Source organism: Physeter macrocephalus, chromosome 4 (assembly GCF_002837175.3).
Source record: "Physeter macrocephalus isolate SW-GA chromosome 4, ASM283717v5, whole genome shotgun sequence".
NCBI classification, from domain to species: domain Eukaryota; kingdom Metazoa; phylum Chordata; class Mammalia; order Artiodactyla; family Physeteridae; genus Physeter; species Physeter macrocephalus.
In genome coordinates, this window is record NC_041217.1 from 32,728,547 (window position 1) to 32,748,882 (window position 20,336).

At 35.9% G+C, this 20,336-nt stretch overlaps 1 protein-coding gene across 4 annotated transcripts in view; it reads right to left on the reverse strand.

The window, feature by feature from the left end:
- The window catches only part of RPS6KC1 (ribosomal protein S6 kinase C1), a 243,181-nt gene that overhangs the window by 26,093 nt on the left and 196,752 nt on the right, over positions 1–20,336 (reverse strand). For all 4 annotated transcript variants that reach the window (XM_024133753.2, XM_055084079.1, XM_024133751.2 and 1 more), the window contains 2 exons: positions 14,575–16,170; positions 14,214–14,303 (listed from right to left, as the gene is read on the reverse strand). In XM_024133753.2, coding sequence (XP_023989521.1) covers positions 14,214–14,303; positions 14,575–16,170 — 1,686 coding nt within the window. The remainder of the gene's footprint in view (positions 1–14,213; positions 14,304–14,574; positions 16,171–20,336) is intronic.

Genomic DNA, 20,336 nt, shown 5'->3' on the forward strand with positions numbered 1-20,336 from the left:
GGAGGGAGGGAGGGAGGGAGGGAGGAGAGAGACAGAGAGCGCATGAGCACGCGGTGGGGGGGAGGGGGATCTCTGATGCTACCATAAGCACAGTGCATCCTCCTGAGCATCAAAGATTTTTATATGTGTGGGAGGTGGTAGGATGTTGTTTTATTATTACAAGAAACACAGATCCATTATGGAACAGAATGTAAACCTTGCATGTATCTGCAAGATAAAAAGACTTCAAAGAAACTTCAGGATCATATTATTAGTCTCGGAGGTCCCCATTTCATATCACCTCTACAGTCAGAAGTACTTGGGTAGAAAAGTTTGAGAGGCACTTCAGGAGACAGACAAGGTGTTATTCCTTTACTGGTTTCTGTGACCTTGCTCAACTAAGGAGTCTAAGAACTAGGTTCACTGGTTTTTATGCTGCTTTGAAATCCCTCACAATTTTCTGCCAGAGTCCTTAACAGGTAGATAATGACCAACATACTGCTTCAAATGTGGATGCTACAGTGTTTGACAAGCACCAGTCTGAACGTCAGGCAACACAGACAGTAGCAAGAGACCCATGCAGGCCCTAAAGTTAATTTAATTCCGATTTTCAGTCGGCTCGCTTTCTGGTCCAGGATGCGGGATGCACCACGTGGCACCTGATATAACTGCTGGTGACACCCTAGCACCATCAACCTTAGTCTAAGTCATTCACTCCCCATTTCTTTTCCCATCTTTCCTCGATCTCCCCCTCTTCTGTCTTCCACTGACAGCCTGCTTCTTTTCCCCTCGCCTTATTCTCTTTTTCCTCCGCACTCTTGGCTGTCATTGGTTAAGCTTTCTAATGGCACTTGGGCGTAAAGAAACTACTGATCCCATCTAAGAAAAACTGCTTCTGAAAGTCTGAAGACAACTAGGCTGAATGTCATCTTTAATCTGACTGGGCTAATAAAGAAGGACAGCAACTCTGAAAAGTTAATTTTTTTCTCATGAAAATCTGGAAAAAAGACACTGAACAAGTTTTAAATCCATCCCCTTAACAGTGTAGCTTGAACCACTTCAAAATGACTTTATATTAAGGATTCATTAATTAATGTGAAACTGACATCATGACCAACTGTCCTTGATTTTAATAGATGACTCTGAACTACAACAAAGAGTTCTATATTTAGATAAGATACAAAGAAGAACTTCCTAACCGCTCAGGAAACAAATATTAGAACAACTGGAAGAAGATACTTACATAATTTCTTCTTTAGGGTTTTAAAATAGAATTTCACTTTCTTTTAATAATCAGAATGAAAGATTTTGATTGTCTTTTCAACATCCCTTTATAGATCAATAATTCTTAGATTAAAATTTTTAAAGATATACCTTGAAATTGCATTGCCAAAAAGAAGACTGAGGTTGTGTGGCTGGCAAAACCAATACTCTAAAACTGCTTTACTTGCAAAATCTATACAAAATTTTAAGCATAAACCAAGAGTACTGGTTCATATATAAAGCTACATGATAGCTACTACAAACACCAGGTGAACAGTCAGGTATGTTGTGTCCAAAGTCAAAAGCAGAGAATATAAAGAAATATCAAATAAATTTGTGAGGGTTCTTTTAAAGTATAGCATAGTAAAGCTGAGAAATCCCTTTAAACTCCCTACCTTGAATTTTTTAAATCTCTGGTGGGAAAAAAAGCAGAAAAAAATTTTAAAGGATAAATTCTCCACTGCTCTGTCAATTTTCAAAATATTTTCACTATAAAACCCAATGTATTCAGTTCCCATGCATGCCCCTTCCCCTGACACTACATTCTATATTTGCAGTTTCCAGGGTGGTAAAGCAGTATCCTTATTCTCCACAAGGACAGCAGGGCTATAAGCATTAAGCAAAGGGATCAGGGGGAAAAATAAACGATTCCCTAAGAAAACAAACAAATCCGCAGATTATTCCCACAAAAACTCAAAAAGAGACAGTGATATCAAAGAATCCTGAATTTTTGTCTTTGAGTCAAAGAAATGTATTGACAGGGCTCTAGTTCTGCTACTGTTTGAGCCTGGCTGGGTATTTTAGCTTCTCTGAAAATGAGGACAGCCAGACCTCTAGCATTCTCTCTACCTGTAATTTTACAATCCTGAAAGTGTTTTCAAAAGCATTCATGAGCCTTTCTCATAACTTCTTCTCCCTCCATTAACCTAAGATGCCCAAAGAGTGGGATTATGCTAAAATGAGCCAGCGTTCCACATTCGTCTTCTTCTCCTTTCTACACACAGCCACCCTTCCTTTCCCTAAGAGACCTGGTGGCAAAGCAAAATGAATCAGTGTCACTAAATCTAACCGTTAACCATCTTTTAATGTAATGGAGACACAAAATCAGCTCCAGATTAGATTTCTCAACTTGTCCAAAATTTTTGGAGGACATCAAATATGTGAGAGCAGTTTAGTAAAATTCTAGAAATCCCATTTTAGCACTATCAATCCTCATACTCTAACACAATATGGATTTATACTAATTTATGGAAATTTTTAATTTATACTAATTTATGGATTCATACTAATAATTCACAAGTGAATAAACAAGTTTAAATAAAAAAATAAAGATACCACAGCGTAAAAATATGCCTTGCCTACCTTTGTTTTACTCGTGTTTAACACCTCATAGAACACACTTCAACAAGCCAGGACATCTCTCAGAAAAATAATGCTGCCTTAGTAACCCATATTGTCAAAGGGCTTGCTAAAACATAGACTAAGAGAGTTTTATAGTCCTATGATAGAGTTTACTAAGTCTCCCTCTTACAGCCAAAAATAATAATGTTAATCTGACCCCAAAACTGTACTATAATAAGCCTTGCTCCTGAAAAGTAAAAGAGCAAAAAAACAGAAAGCCTGGACTCAGGAAACCATAAAATGTCTCTATCTGTATGAGAAGTGAAGGGAAAGAAGCAAAGTATACACTCTTAGACTTGAGAAAGTCTGAAAGACCCTGGAGAGACCATTCGATCCCAGCATTACTGAGATCATGACATATACTATCTACTGGCCCAGGCCCTGCCCTTTAGGGCTATATAGTTTAAGCCACATGGATTTGTCAAAGACATGACTCAGAAATAACTGTAGATAATACTAAAACTATGCTGGAAATTGTACAGAGAATTTTAAAAGCTGGAAAATGCATCTCAAACTCAAGCTTTATAAATGAACACCAACCTTCCTATAAAGCTTTATAAAGATGAATCACCCAGCTCGGTGCTTTGTGACCACCTAGAGGCATGGGATAGGGAGGTAGGGTGGGAGAGAGATGCAAGAGGGAGGAGATATGGGGATATATGTATATGTACAGCTGACTCACTTTGTTATAAAGCAGAAACTAACACACCACTGTAAAAAATTATACTCCAATAAAGATGTTAAAATAAATAAATAAAAACAAAGAAAAAAAAAGATGAATCACCTTGCATTTTAAGTAACTGTGAATTCCCAAACTCAGAATTTACTTTTCTTTAAGAGACATTACTGTTATGGTGCTTGATAAATAAGGTAATATGATATTCTACATTTAGCTCTTTGATGGATTTGTTAAGGCACGTTTTCAGACTGGTGACATCACTTGATTCTCCACTAAGGGAGACCCACACAGGTCATCACATCCTTCTTCTTACCTCTACTGATCACAACAAATAGCTACCCATCCCCATTCCAAAAATCTTTAGAGACAATTCCATGACCTCCCTCTGGCAGTATGTTCTACTGTTGCTGTCTTCCTTTCAGGATATGATAGGAAATACAGTGAGTTCAGAGTTTTCTTAGAAGAGAATTTCACGTATAGGGAATTTCTATTTTAATTTAGAGCAAGTATGTAAATATTTCTCCCAAACTCTTTTCCTTAACTACACTTTTTTTAATAAATAGAATCTTAGATGCCTCATTTCTCTTCACTTTCAAAGTTATAGTAACTGTGGAACTGTTATTAAGAGGTCATATAAAACTCAGTGGAAAAGCAACAATTGTTGCAAATCATGTGTTTATATAATGGTCAAATTAAACCAACATTTAGATGTTGAAAGAATTAGTCAGATAAATGATAGAGAACTTTATCCAAATATCAGAATGATGGAACAATTTTAAAGCCACAAACCTATAGAATACATTAAAATGACAGTCAGCAGTTAAGGATACTTTCGGCGGGGGGGGGGAAATATAGTTTCTAAATGCACAGGGCTTTTTTTCCAAAACAATATTTTAAATTTTGACGTTAAATACCTGATCTTAAGGATTCCAACTCTCTCTTTTAGGAAAAAGAAAAAAAAGTAAGAAAAATACATTAGCTTTTAGAATAAAAGAGAGCTCTTTGGTGAATAAGACAATATAAAAATTAAGCCACATTCTTATAAACCTTAAAATTAAGCACCATACACACTTTTATAGTATCAGAAAAAAAGCTGTGGTGTCTAAATTTTCCATAAATTCTGTAAGTGTTCAGTAAGATTTAAAATACTATTACAATTAGTTTGTTAACTTTCTTCCAAGGGAGTCAAGACTTCATTAATGGCCTTAGATAGGTTTTTTTTTTTTAAATCTGATCCATCGTTAGTGACATACTTGGACCAAGGGTAAAAGAACGTCTGTCTTCTGCAATGAGCATTCCATGTTAGCTAGAGCATGCAAACATTAGTCCTGTGTTCCTACGCAGTCTTTCCCTGTAGCATCTGTTGCTAATTGAAAGGGACTAGAATTACAAAATTCTAGTCAATTTCTCTCACCAGCTCTTGCTGTGTATAAAGATTTTCTATGCAGGGGCTGAGCATTAGTCTTCCACTACAGCTGATGACTAAAGAGCTAAGAGAAAGAAACACAGAAGAAAGCATTTCTTTTCTCTTTATATATCCAACAATACATGGAACTAAACTGTGAGAAGAGGGACAGCTAAGCATATCTTATGTTAGCTTGGTAAATTACAATTCTGTAAACATAACTATTCACCTATAAAGTCTATTAATGTCCTAGTTAACCAATTGTGTATGTCTTCTGTTTGTACAGTCTCTTCTTTTTATACCCATCTTCAAAAGTAACTGCCAATATTAAACTAATTCTGTCTTATTTCCAGCTCCTAGGCATAGTACCTGGCACATAGAAGGCACTTAATAAATGTTTGTTGAACAACTATCTCTATCTTGTGTTTTGTAGCACAGTGCAATCAAAACACCTCCAAAGGCCTCATCACATGCATTTTCTTGAAGTCTATTGAGCACAGAGATCTACATCAAGTCCTTCTGTACCTTTACATGTGGTAGGCCAGAAAGTTTTCAACATTATCTAAAGCATACTCTGGCTGCTGGATGAAACGCAAGAATGGAGGTCAGTCAGCTGAGGACTGCAGAAGTCCAGGCAAGAGATGATGGTGGCTTAAAATGGGGTGGTCTAGTGGACACCTTCCAGGGCTCCCCTCTGCAGAGCACAATGACTGCTACAGTTTGTCCTGGCACGGATGGCACGTGGTAAAGAAAAGAAGCTGGAAAGCCCTGGGAGGAGGAAGACAGGACTGGGAGATAAATCAAGGTTTCCCCTGTCCCTGTTCAATGGAAGGAATCTAGACACACAATTACATGAAATGTGCTCCAATGGGTACGCTGGCGATAACATCTGAGTAACTCTAGAGCCTGGAATCTGCATTTCCTAGCCCATCCTTTCAAATGGGCATTTTGCTCCTTTTTTCTTATTTTATATTTATATAGTTCTGTTGACACTGCAGAAAATGCTGGCTGCCCAGTTATCTGTTCCACATTCCATAAAGTCCTTCAACATCGTACTCAATCGATGATTCAAATGCCTTCCTTATTGGTCGAGTAGAGAATATGAACTGTTTAAAAGTTGCTGGTATCACATTGCTCTAACTCATGAGAGTGCTATCAGGGAAGACCAGCAACAGGGGCGAGCACTTTCCAGAGGGGAGAACCTGCAGCAGCTGGGGCTCAGCGCTCCTGCGCACGCCCCCCACGGTGATGGGAGAGAGGCGGTGCTGCCCCCCTTCCACACGCGTGCCTTCCTGGCTCATCCCAGTCTCTAGGCTTGCTTCCTGACGCCACCACATGACTAATTCTGTTGGTTTTCAGGGAATCGAATTATATGAAACCCGGGGCCTTGGGTTGTACTGCGGAGACCTGAACGTAAGTACTAATTCAGGCGAGGTTTAACAAAATTCTGCTTCTCCCACTACCCAGCTTTTAATTCCTTGTTGTCGTGGTGACCTGGCAACCATGTTCTGAGCTTTCCTGCAATTATCTGCACAACTTGGGTCAAAGATCCTTAATTTAACTAGATTCAGCATTCCAGAGCCAAAAATTACTTGTTCAAGGAAGTTTATAGGTATCATTACTATAGTTTTCTTGTGAGATAAACTAAGAAACAGGTAACTACCATATGACTTCTGGTTGACTGATTATAATTCCGAGCTCTATACAATCTTGCTTACTCTCACCCTGCATTTCTGGTAGGAAAAAAACCAATAGCATGCTCTATTTTCCATTGATCATATCACAACTCCATTCTGAATAGCCATCGGGTGTCACAGTGTTACCCAACCAAAGCCATTATAGTTGATTGATGAGAACAAGGCTAACTGAAAATTGTGAAAATGACAGGCACAGTTTTCTCTCTCTCCCCGCTGCTCTGCTGCTGTGTTAGGCAGGCAGAGCTACATGCACTGCTATTAACGGAGCTTCAGGAATTCTATTTGCTTTATCACCAATTTTTTAAAACCTTAGCATTTTTAAACATTTATTTGAAGGAAGTATTTATGAATAATTGTTTAGAAGGAGTCAGCCCTGGTTACTTCCTGGAGATTCAAACTGACAAGATTTTACATGGTATAAAAACTGATGATTTGGTCAAAGTAGCTAGCCAATAGTTCTGGTACATAATGTTGAACTCAGCATTACATCTTCTTTGCTCAATATCACAGGTAAAAGATAGTTCACTTTCTTCTTTATAATACTATGGTGGTAAGACCAATTAACTGAACAGTTGCCAAAAATCCATTTAGACCTTAAAATTAAGAAGCATTACACTGCAGCTGTTACTTAAAACAGTAAGTATCTAATCTTGTGTTCCTCTTCTAAAAAAGAAATTTGTCCAAGATCATAAAGAAAAAGATGTAGAGTAAATAAGACGTTAAAATTAACTTCCTTTTAATAATCTAAAGCTTGAAGTAAACCCCCTATTCCCCAATATCAGGTAGTACTAGGAAATGTACAGAGATATTGTTTTTATACAGGAGGGGTGAAATACAGTATCAGTTCTTTCACCCTTATCAATTCTCTAGTTCTAACAGCTCAAGAATTTCTTCCCTTGAGAGGAATTAATGTGTTATTCACTAAGGTGCCGAATAAACAAGGACTGAATACTCTGCTATTACTCTGTCTCATTCTCACCACTAGAGACAAATCACATTCTGGCCTGATGAGAAGTATGGTTTCAGAATGGGTCTATTTCAATACGGAGTGACCTTAATGCAGAGGTGAAGGTGACTGGCCCATTTTTAGGGGGTTTGTGAGGACTCCAGGATATACCCTACCTAGGGATGGATCCCAAGGTTTCAGACCCTCAAACATGTATAAAGTAACCCTTTAATTTTCTTTCCATCAGAAGTGCCTTGCCCTTCTGGACAACGCTAAGACTTGACGTCAACCTCTTTTTGCTTAGCCTAATATACTCATGGCACAAGCTTCATCAGTATACAGGGGTGGAATGCAGCAGGGAATTTTCCTCAGTGTAAAATTTCCACTATTCTATGGCAAAATTGAAAAGATACTGGTTCTCTCAAAGAAGACATAGAGTTAGTTATATAACATTAGGAACTAAAGGCAAAAGATTAAAAGTACTTGCTAATCATTCGAGGAAAACATTAAAACATTTACTATGTACATGGGAGCTACTGTTGAAGTTTTGCTTAAGGGTAAATCAAACAAAACAGTTCCTGTTTGAAACATAACGTTTAAATATTAACCACAAATATTTCATCCTTTTAAAATTATTTCTACAGCTCCCTCTTGCCTTTTTCTTCCTTCTCCTTTGGCAGGGGTGGGCGGGGGGAGACTGGACCAGGGATGTAGCCATATTTCCTGGTTATAACATTATTATTTCAAAATATACATCTATATTCAGTTGCTTTCTCTAACAACTTCACATGCCTAAAATTAGATTCCTCACGCATGGTGAAGTTACCCAGGACCCAGAAATTCTCAGATCTAAATGATTCTTTCTTCTTTTAAACAGCTTTGTTTGTTAAAAATCTTGGCATTTAAATTTCACCCTATTCAAAAGTTGTCTTGGCTTTTTTCCTGCAAATGAAAACAATTTCCATAAATTCCTCATTATATTATATTATATATATTATATATATATTATAATATATTATATTCCCATATTATATACTTTATGTGCAAACTATAAATGAGTAAAAAGAGAATACCTAGAAAGTCCTCCAAGTGAAATAATTTTTTTAACCTTACTGATGTTAGACAGGAAATCAGTATTTATTTCTCGGCAGAAAAGTTCTTGCCCTTAATAAGATGGACTTGAATTCTGACATCTGTGATCTTCTGAATATTCAACAAATCCGTTTTGGATATATATATAATAAAGCAAATATTATAGGATGTTAATTGCAGAATCTAGGTGACGGGTAAATATGGGTGGTACAATTCTTCCGACTTTTCTGTATGTTTGAAATTTTTCAAAATAAAATGTTAAGAAAAAAGTTCTTAAAAATCTATTTTACTACTGGTAAATTAAGGCCTAAAAAGTCTTAAATAACTTGCCCAATGACATGCAATGAGTTAATGGCTGATGTTAGAAAAATATTGAATTTTGGTAATTCTCAATTTCATCGTAACATTCTAAATCTTAAACCTACGATGCCCTCATGGTATTTTTAAACCATCCATGGTCTGAGTCCTAGATCTAATTATCAAATACATAACTATCACACAGAGCACCATGCTTAAAAAGCAACTAATCGTGTGTAAAGCATGCGTATGAAGAAAGGCAGGGGAGACTACGCCCCAAAAATATATTCATGGATTATTTGATAAAGTCAGGCTAGAAGAGCAAAGAGTAGTAGTAAATAAATGTTATGCTCTAAAACTGAATTTTGCAGAGAGTTATCAGCATGATTTTTCTATGTTTCACTTTTCACCGTCAGCTGTGAGCTGTTTCCAAGTGTGAAATCGCCTAAGAGAGGAAGCAAAGCTGTCATTTGACATCTGGGAGCGTGGAGATTGGGCTGTGGTAAAAAGCACTTTGGACTTCTTCAATTTACACACATATTCACCTATAAATTCTCAAGTGTGAAAAGTATTCAATGAGAAATATCAATGTAAATTTCAAGCATTTATAAAGGCTCATAAATCGGGTGGAAACAAAAGGTGAAGGACACACTCATAGGATACCATATCAACTTGTTAAGACTAGAATGGGAAACTTAAGTGATTATGTTAGCAGAATAACTAACATATACACAATTTTATTCACTTGTCTTAGATTGCATATTAAACTTTCAAATCCAGTCTTTTGTGTTTTATGTGCTTAATAAGTTCTATTTTCTAGCTGCTTTTTTATGATGAGAGACGAGACTGCTAAGAAACAAATACTGGTAAAAGAAAAAATAAATACTTTCTTGACATTTTATTTTTCCTTTATACTTAAAATACTATAACAAAAAATTATTCTATATTATGATAAATTAATAGTTCCAATGATAAAGCACATTAAATCTTCTAAATACATGTGTGTTTGTGTATATACAAACTGAAATAAAATCAGAGTAACTACAAGGAAGTCCTCTGGAGAAGAATAACCAATTAATTCCAGTTATTCTATAATTCTCCAGATTATTCTATAATCTCTCATACAAAAAAATAGAAGAATCTGTCTAAACATCTCTTAATAAAATATCTAAAACTCTCCTCATATGGAAACTAGACAGTGTTATATTTATATAGTCATGCTATAAAATCTATTCCCACTTTGGGGACTATTTCTTTGCTCTTTCTTTCCTGAACTCCGTTCTGTGTTTCTGTGGTATGAAAGGAACCCATTTACCATGAATGATGTTTATTTAAAATAAAACCTTTCTAGAGAATCATCCTAGATAATCTAAGGATACAAAGTGAACCTAAAAGGAACGGCTTCTACTTTGAAAACAGGGCTGGGTTTGATCAGTGAATTCGTATTCTCAAGACTCTCTTGATGGGTCTGCAGCTGCAGCCATTTATTTGCTGGCTTTTTCACAGATGTAGACAGAGAAAAAGCTCCATGGTTTTTGTCTTTTTGTTGTTGGATTTATTTTCCTTAATATAAAAAAGTGGCAACTTTTTTTTAAAAAGTTCTTCATTTCACTGTAGAAACTTGTGAACATCGGACATCCCTGGTAGTATACATCGTTGAAATGACTATGACTTTTAAAATCTAAGATCGCAAAGTTGGCAGAAACTACACTTAAATAACAGAAGGTGATCATTTGCATTTCAAAATTTATCTATCTTGCTTTTCCCTTCAATTAGACCAAAACATGTTGATTCACAGGTTTCTGTGTGTGTGTTTTCTTTTTTAAACTTATTTATAGAGCAGAATAATGGCCCCCCTGCTAGTTTGGCATTTGCTCAAGTTTCTGTCCATGTAAATCGAATCTGTTACTGGAAATTTTTCTCAAAATATAAAGGCACATCATCCACAAGATAAAAAGATACACTGCTGATATTATAAAGTACAGGGCAGGTGGATAATGTTTTTAGGACAAATGTGTGATAAGGATTCCCAGGAGGGAGGCGTGGTAGGGGTAGAGGTTGCATGCTGTTCAAACATAAGTGAATCGTTCTCATCATAATCTTGTGACAACTTTACTTTCTAACCAAACATCAGCTGCTTAACATGCTTTAGAGTTACTTGGACAAACATACTAAGGTTAGAGTTGGGAAACAGGAAGGCAAGGGGATGTAGGAGGAGAATTACTTCAACCCTTAGTATTGCAAAGGACAGATCAAAGGATGACTTAGTACTCTATGTCCCCGTGTGTTCATTGATTTGTGATTTTTAAGCATTGAAACATTAGCTTCTTATCATTGCTCCCACCCCTTTGAGAAGAGGAGCAAAGTCTACTTGTATTTCTATCAGTAGCACTGCTATTCAGTTTTGAAACAAACAGTAATTCACAAATTTTTGTTCCAATTCCCCTTGCATTATAAGCAATGGGCAGGAGTACACACACTTAACTGAGTTCTGCAACTGTAGGTTTAAGACCATCTAAATGAGAACACCAGCATCACTTTTCAATTAAGGTCATTACTGATTGAGTTTTATGCTGTTGATAAAACAAATTAATAGGCCCAAGGAATGGAGAGACCTCCCACATTGTTCAATGTATGCCATAATACTAGAACACTTTTGTAACTCACAAAGCTTGAAAGTACAATTCTTTTATGCAAATAATTAAAACAAAGCCCTCCTTCAGACTACAGCTTTTTGCAAATGTTAGTGAAGGACAACCTGGACGATGACAGCAAAAATCCATTAATGGTAGACTGCCACCTGCTGGTAAACTATGAGAATTGGGATTTCTGGGAACAGCCTTAAAAATTAGAACTTGGAAACTGATCGCTATTAAATTCAGTACACAAAACTGTATTTCAGTACACGAAGTTGAAAGTATGTATTTGCTGATGTATGTAGTATGGTTTTATTCCACATATATTAAAATTCTCAGGAGGTCACATGCTGTGAAGGTTAAAGTGAACATGCCTATAGTTTGAAGAAAAATAATCTGCTAGAAAGCCAAAGTGCAACCTTACAGATAGTTTTCAACAAGAAAGTAAGAAGAAAAATAGGAAAAAAAGAGTCAGTTATAAACATTAAACTGCCCCATAAACATTTGGTTTTGATGTGAGGTTTATACTGCACTTGACTTCAGGACTTAACAGGTTTTACTTAGAAGAACTCTCAGATTTAATTTTGATCCTAAAACCCTGAAATTCATTATAATTAACATATATTTATTTACATACATTGGTACCTAAAATGTTATTTATAATCAAATTAGAAAGGGGAAGGGTCTGTTAAAAAATAAACCAGATAACCATAATAAAGTGATTTCACTACGAAATTTTTTTGTTATCCCATTAACTAAATCATACTAATAAGATTTCAGGGACTTCCCTGGTAGCGCAGTGGTTAAGAATCCGCCTGCCAATGCAGAGGACACGGGTTTGCGCCCTGGTCCGGGAAGATCCCACATGCCGCGGAGCAACTAAGCCCATGCGCCACAACTACTGAGCCTGTGTGTCACAACTACTGAAGCCCTCATGCCTAGAGCCCGTGCTCCGCAACAAGAGAAGCCACAGCAATGAGAAGCTCGTGCGCCGCAATGAAGAGTAGCCCCCGCTCGCCGCAACTAGAGAAAGCCCGCACGCAGCAACGAAGACCCAACACAACCAAAAATAAATAAATAAATTTATTTTTTTTAAAAAAAGATTTCAGAAGCCAGCATAATATTATCTATTTGAGAAAGAAAAAAATGTAGGCATGCTCTATCACCCCTAGGAAGAAATAAAATCAAACAATCCTAATTTGGGGGACGAAAGAGTTAAGAAAAGAGTATAACAGTAAGAAGAAAATCTAAATCATTGTTTTCAGAAAATAGTTTTAGTATATTTGCTTTGCAGATTGAAAAACTGTGCTATTTCTCAATACAGAAATAATTCTTAACAATGAAAATTGTAACTAAAAACAATATAGCTCTTTGAATCCTAATTATAATCATTTCCCATTATGCAGGGAAACAATGTTAGCATCAATAATAACGCTGGTTTGCTAGTAAGCATTAAATACTGTATTAATCAACAACTAAGTGTATCATGTCAATACAATCAGCTTGAACCTCCTATGAAAGCCAGAGGGTGACAAGTGAAGCAACTTTGGCCATTCAAAGAGGCTGAATGCTAGGCAAAAGGTGAACAAACTTTGGATTCAAACACAGCCCCATCTGCACTGATGACAGACAGAAACTAACTCAAATCCAATTCATATGCTTAAGAGACCTATAATTATCAGCAAAGGATCTAACACCCCCAGAAATAAATCTCTAATTTAAAAAAACAAAGACAATACAGTAAAAGTAAGAGAAACCTGTTGTGTCAAATATTTGGTTATTTCAAAACAAGAAGAAAATGCTTCTTAAAATTTCTCAAATATGGAAAGAACTCTTTAAAATCTGCTCTAAAATGCCAGGGTGGCACATCACTGAAATCACAACATTGCATTTTCTTTTTATTTCAAATTTTATCCACTTTTAGTCTTAGGAATTTTACTCTTTTAGTCATCTACCTCTCACATCTTAAAAATCATCCATTTACTGGGCTTCCCTAGTGGCGCAGTGGTTAAGAATCCGCCTGCCAATGCAGGGGACAGGGGTTCCAGCCCTGGTCTGGGAAGATCCCACATGCCGTGGAGCAACTAAGCCCGTGCGCCACAACTACTGAGCCTGTGTGCCACAATTACTGAAGCCCACGTGCCTAGAGCCCGTGCTCCGCAACAAGAGAAGCCACCACAATGAGAAGCCCATGCACCACAACGAAGAGTAGCCCCCACTCGCCACAACTAGAGAAAGCCTGAGTGCGGCAACAAAGACCCAACTCAGCCAAAAATTAAATAAATAAATAAATAAATAAGTAGACAGTCCTCTGTGACTATGAATGGGGCAGAAATAGAGACACAGATGTAGAGAACAAATGTATGGACACCAAGGGGGGAAAGTGGTGGGGGTGGGTGTGTGATGAATTGCGAGACTGGGATTGACATGTATACACTAATATGTATAAAATGGATAACTAATAAGAACCTGCTGTATAAAAAAATAAATAAAATTCTAAAATTAAAAAAAAATCATCCAATTAAAGAGGATACTTAAAGGTCCTTTTAAACACTAAAAAGTTGACATTTCTACGAATTCATGGCCAGTTCTAAGAGAAGTATAAACCCACTTAACATCATATACTAACAAATATACATACACACATATACTATGGATTATATAATGATTTTATCCCCCAAATTATCTTTTGTAACGGGTTAAAGAGATAACCAAATCCAACATATTGTCAACTGCTAGTGAAAATACAACTTCAATAAAGAAATGAGAGCTGCCAAACTACTTTTCCAAGTGAAACATTTTAGGAGATTGCTCTAACCTGGGGCACAGTACATTCTCTCTATGGCATCGCTGTCACAGGAATCTTCAACCTCACTCCACCTGCTAAAATACGTTAGCTGAATGTGTCCTAAAAACAAAACGACAGGAGAAATCAAAACATTTTTCTCTTCCATTTTCTGCAGAAGTGAACTGTAATTACTCCTTTTGTAGCTAAAAACAGTATCATTAAGAATAATGGCATCATTAAGTACTAGAAGCTATTACTGGGGGTGAATTTGCTGCACTGATAATGAAGCTCTAGACAGGAAATGAAGATACTAATTACAAGATAAAACGCCTACTCAGTTAATTGGAAGCAACAGCGAATAAAAAGAAATGCATTTGCAAAAGTTCCTGACCTCTATCATTCAATAAGATGTTGTTTGGGTTCAAATCGCGGCACACAATTCCCTCTCTATGTAAAGCATCAAGGGCTACCACCATTTCAGCTGCCCATCTTTGAATACAGCCCTCTGGGATGTAAAACCTGGAGTTTAGTGCTAATTTTTTATCAAGGTCCTCAAAAATCTGATGTATTTCCTTGTCTCCTTCTAGTGCTAACCCACTCTCTGCCTTAGTCTCAGAGTCTCTCTGAAATACAGTCGGCTCCTCTTTAGCCAAATCATCAGTTTGATCTGTAAACAGCAATACTTCTTCAGTTTTTAAAGTGTCTGTATTTATGTTATATTCATTAGCACCTGAGAGTGGGTCAGAAATATGGAATAAGCTTTCTTTTGCGTTGTTTGCTGTTACTGCCGATGCAACCAAGCTAAGTCCTTGAAACTCAGGATCTGAACTGTGTAACAAAGACATGTCTCCCGCATTACTATGATCATCAGCTGCTACAAATAACATCCCAAGATCTCCCTGTGCGTAGTGTTTCTCTGTGATACTATGGGATTTAGGCCCACAGGGATCACTCAGTTCCTCTGTGCCTTTTTCTTCACGCGCTTGGCACTGTTCAGTACTAAGCCTGAGGCATAAAACATCAGGGGTTTCCAACAGTTTACTTTCTATTATGCCTGTATTAGTCTGTGTGAACTTAGTAGGTCCCATTGCTGCACCATCTTTCATTGGCTCCAATTCACCAGGCAGATTTACAAGAAGATCAGGCCTTCCTTCATCAGTACCACTGACATCATCAAAAGCAGCATCTTTAAAAGAAATAACCGGGACTGAGTCATCTGAGCCCCTGCTAATGGTGTCATGAGCTATAAACTCTACCTTGCTTTCACTAGTACTAAAACTCCTGGGAGTGCTGTCTCCATCAGAAAGAGCGAAGAATGGTTTCAAAGGTTCTGACTTTAGACTATACAATTTTTCTCCAAAATCAAGTCCTAAAAGTTCACTAGTGCTATCCTTACTATCTATTCTAAAGAATTCCATGGGGCTGTTTTTAGATCTACTGAGGGAATCTGATGTTCTTGGAGAACTAACTGCTTCCAGGCCATCATCTCCAGGAAAGAACTTCAGCTCATGGGCTGTCAGCTGTGTGCTGGGGCTGTCACTGTCAGCAGCAAGGTGTGCTGGGAAATTTTCTATAGCTTTGGTATCAACATCATTCCTTTCAGTCTTTATGAAAGGCTCCTCATTCAAAGACCCTGGTTCAATCTTTTCTTGCCCATATTCATTGCATAATGTTAAATAACTAGTAGTACATTCTTCTTCTGAACTTGAGCCAGAATCTGGCCATTTTGGAGAGCTGTCTTGCCCATCATCATCTTGGTTGCTATCATCTTGAGAGCTTGGAGTAAGACTAGTCTTCAAAGGCAGAACTTTAAGCATGGCTCCACCATCACTTTCTCTGGATTCAAAGCTGCTGCTGTCCTGAGGACTAGATGTTGGCTGCTGCAGTTGAACTTTAGCAAGTGAAGATTTTTTCACTGCTTCGATGTCAAAGCTTTCTTCAGGACTTCTGTTTAGAAACTTACTGATATATGACCAGAGTTTGCCACCTGTGAATAAGCATAACCAAAAAAAAAAAAAATTAAGAACACCAAATTAATGGTTACCTATTGAAGCCATTAGAAAAACAAAAAGTATTCTGATAATCAATCAAAAGCAAGTCAATGATACCCATTAATGTCAAGTATGCTGTAAGAAGCAATTTAATAAAATGCCTTCTTGAAGAATAGTCGAGCTTGGATTTGGGATTCACGACAACGAAGAGTCTAAATAAAATTTTTGCAATGAAAAAAAAAACTAAATAACTAAATAAAATGCTTTCTTATTATTGCTGACTGGTGAGTACAGTTTCAAGCATATCTCCTAATATCAATTATTTTTAAATGACAACCTATTTCTTCCTTTGAAGAGAAATTGGTTATAACAAATACTAATATGAAATTTCACAGCTAAAATTCTACTTTAAAGTTAAACATAATTTACTCTAGAAACGTCTATGTTCTGCTCTGTTTATTAATAATTTTTTCAAGCACGGCCACCGAAGCTCTACTGACTAGAAACAGTATTACAAAAAAAAAAAAGAATAGTTAAATTTGATTCAGAAATCTTAAAAACAGTAATTGTGGGAACATACTTTGTAAAGATATAACTATTGCTCCCAAAAATAGGAAATAATACATCAAAAATGAAACCCTGTACTAATAAGGAGAAAGCAATTTTTTTCAGCACATTTTTAAATGTCATTATTAAACATCATATACCAAGGGGAACTAAATCTTAGGGGAAATAATCACTGACAGTCAATTATATGTGTAAAAAGGTCAATGGAAGCATCCAAAATATCTTTCTTTCCTTGGCATTTCATTTCATTTCGAGGAACTCAATAAATACATAAGTGCCCGATACTGTGCCCAGCATACAGTAATGCTATAAAAGGTAACTGCCATGATATTAATCCTAGGCTACTCAGACATCTTCTTCTACCAGTGATCTAGTTAACAATCTTATCCCATTTTGATAATAATTAGTGGTAGAGAACATTGTGGTGTTTAACTTCCCTCTTGCTTCTTCTTAGCTAACTTTCTGTCATCACTAGATTATACTCGGTGTCTCATATTTCTCCATATTCAAACTAAAGTTTAAAGATGCATATATGGCTTTGAAATTCACTCACTCACACACAAAAGAAGCTATGCATCGATTCCATCTTTTTTTATTCTTTTGACAACAATAACCACATTCCTCTTATCACAAATACCTCCATTGTGGCACACTAACAGTAATGCCTGCCCTTAAGCTGGGGTTCTTGTATGCAGTCCAAATAAAATGATGTATATCGTTCAACTGTCCTACTGTGAGGAGAGGACTAAGTCTTTTTCATCTTTATACATCTACTGCCTATACAGTGTGCAGGACATGATAGGCATTCACTCAATGCTTGTTAACTCAAATCATAACTTATCAGAATGGGATATGCCATCACAAAGGAGACACTATCTATAGCTGTAAAGTTCCAGTGATCAGCAAGGAACAGTACCTAGTAAAGTTCTAAGAAAAGTTGCATTCATTCTTAGGCTAATTCAACCTGGATGAGCTGCCCAAATCTAAAATTTAATGTGCTTAAATTCTTTATTTTTGCTCCCCAAATCACTTCTTCTTTCTGACTTCAGAGCTACTGAGGCACAAAAACTTGGACTATTTTCTCTCCTTTGTTCTTCCTATATCTGACAAGTTTCCAAGTCCTATAAGATCTACCCATGTTTCCCACAGTCTTCCTCTTCTTTTAATTCCTTTGACCACTCTGTGTTTCTTGGAATAATGTTATAGCTACAACTAGACCACTACTTTCAGTCCTTCCTGTATCACTCTATCATACTAACTGCTGCCCAAGTAATCTTCCATTTTAGCACAGATCTTATCATGTCATTTCTCCAAGAACCCAAAGCCTACCCCCACCCCGCCCACCTACTGAACGATGTACCAACTCCATATAGGCATTTGGACCCTTAGTAATACAGTATCATCCCATAATTTGTACCTCTCCCTCAACTCATCACACATTTCACCTGAATAGAATTTCTCCACATATAACCCATGCTGGGCTTTTGCTCAAACTATACCTATCACTTAGAATTGTCTTTCCTATTAGTTTCCCCAATATCTGCTTGTCAAAATCCTACCCATTCTTGATGGTCCTTCAGAATTTGTTTTATCAGTTTTTTTTACATACCCTCACTGTATACAACTCCTATCTTCTCAGAATCCTCTGTATCACTTCATCCCTCTTATGACATTTACAACACTCTATTTCATACTAATATTACTTTTATGCTTTCATTAGCTCTTTTACCACACTGCAGGGTCTTCATGACTGCAAGGAGAGGATTCTGTCTAGCATGTAAAATAATAGGAATTAAATATTTATTAAATTGAGTTATAAAAAGATGACATCTTTACAAATTTTTTGAAAACCTTTCAAGGAAAAGTTTATACAAATTAAAAATGTCATTATTTTTGGTCATACTTTCTCCTTATTCTAAAACAGATACATGATTTTATTATTTTTAAAAAAATTAATATAGAAAAGGACACAGAACAGCAAAAAAATTCAGAATATATAAATCACCCATAAACACTATTAACCATTAGTACATTTATCTTCTGACTTTTCAAAACTAACATCTTACCATAAACATTTTCTAATTTCATGAGAATATGAACTTGAAAGGCTATACAGCATATCCATGAGATAGATAGATATGGTGTGTTTAATGTTCCTCTATTGTTGAACATCTAAGTTGCTTCTAGTCTTTTACTATTAGAATTAAAATAATGTATACTTTAGCTTACAAATACTTAACACCTCTGATTATTTCATCAGGACACAACACCAGAAATGAAAGTGCTAGGTCAGGAAGTATGAGTATCTTTAATGCTTCTGATATGTGTCGTTAAATTGCTTTACAGAAAAGCTGTACCAGAATCCACTCCTACAAGCAACGTGTATTAGTGCCATCTTCATAGCATCTTACCTATATTGGATATTAGCAAGTTTACCAATTTGATTAATCAAACATGGCATCTTATTTAATTCCATTCTTTTCATTATTAGATTAAAAATTTTTTATGTAATTGTTGGCATTTTCTTTATGGAAATTCGTTACTAGCCTAAAAAAGTACTCTAATGTGAAGTATAAAAACTGCATTTTCAAGAGAGGAAAAAAAACCGTTTTAGCTCTTTCCATTCCTTTTTGGGGGCCAAGTTAGATTTAATGCTCAATGTGGAGCTATAGAAACAAAAATTTGGTCCTATGACATACTTTTTTCAATTACAAAATCATGAAAACCACATAACTTACAAAAGTACATAATTCCCATGAAGTTTCTTTCCACAGAAGCTGAGTTCTACTTTCTACAGAGTTAAGATCAGGCCTAATACACAAACTTTTACACAAATGTCAACATTATTATTGTAACATTAATAATATTAACCTAAAAAATAGCCTGTTATTGCTAAATCACAAAATATAAATAGAAAATATCTAAAATATTTATAATTTTTAATACTCTAAGAATATAAATGACACTTTTCTAAGCCCTGTTGAAGCACATAAAATTGCATACATTAGCTACTTTAAGCTATGAAAATAGCAATCCATAAGATTTAATAAAAACTCTTTTTGTCTCTCTTTAGATTTTCATCTGTTGGTTTTCTGCAGGATTACAAAGAAAATCTTTTCAATTTACTTGACCAGAATTGGAATTTAAATTTAAAACATATGATAAAATATTGATGGACCCATGATCAAAAATCATCTTTTGACCCAGCAATTCTACTTCAAGAAATTTGTCTTACAAATAATTCTCAAAACAAAACAAAATAAAACAAAAATGCACATATATCGGGACTTAAACAACAGTAGACAGGGGACTACTTAAATCAATTATGGTAAATCTGCACAACCAAATACCTTGTATGTATTCAAAAATAAACAAACAGCAATATTGCAAACACTTAGTGTTTACCATGTACTAGGCACTATTATAAGTGCTTTATTTATTTATTTTTTTTTTTTTGTTAATTCTACTTTATTTATTTTTTTTTTTTAACATCTTTATTGGAGTATAATTGTTTTACAATAGTGTGTTAGTTTCTCCTTTACAACAAAGTGAATCAGTTATACATATACATATATCCCCATATCTCCTCCCTCTT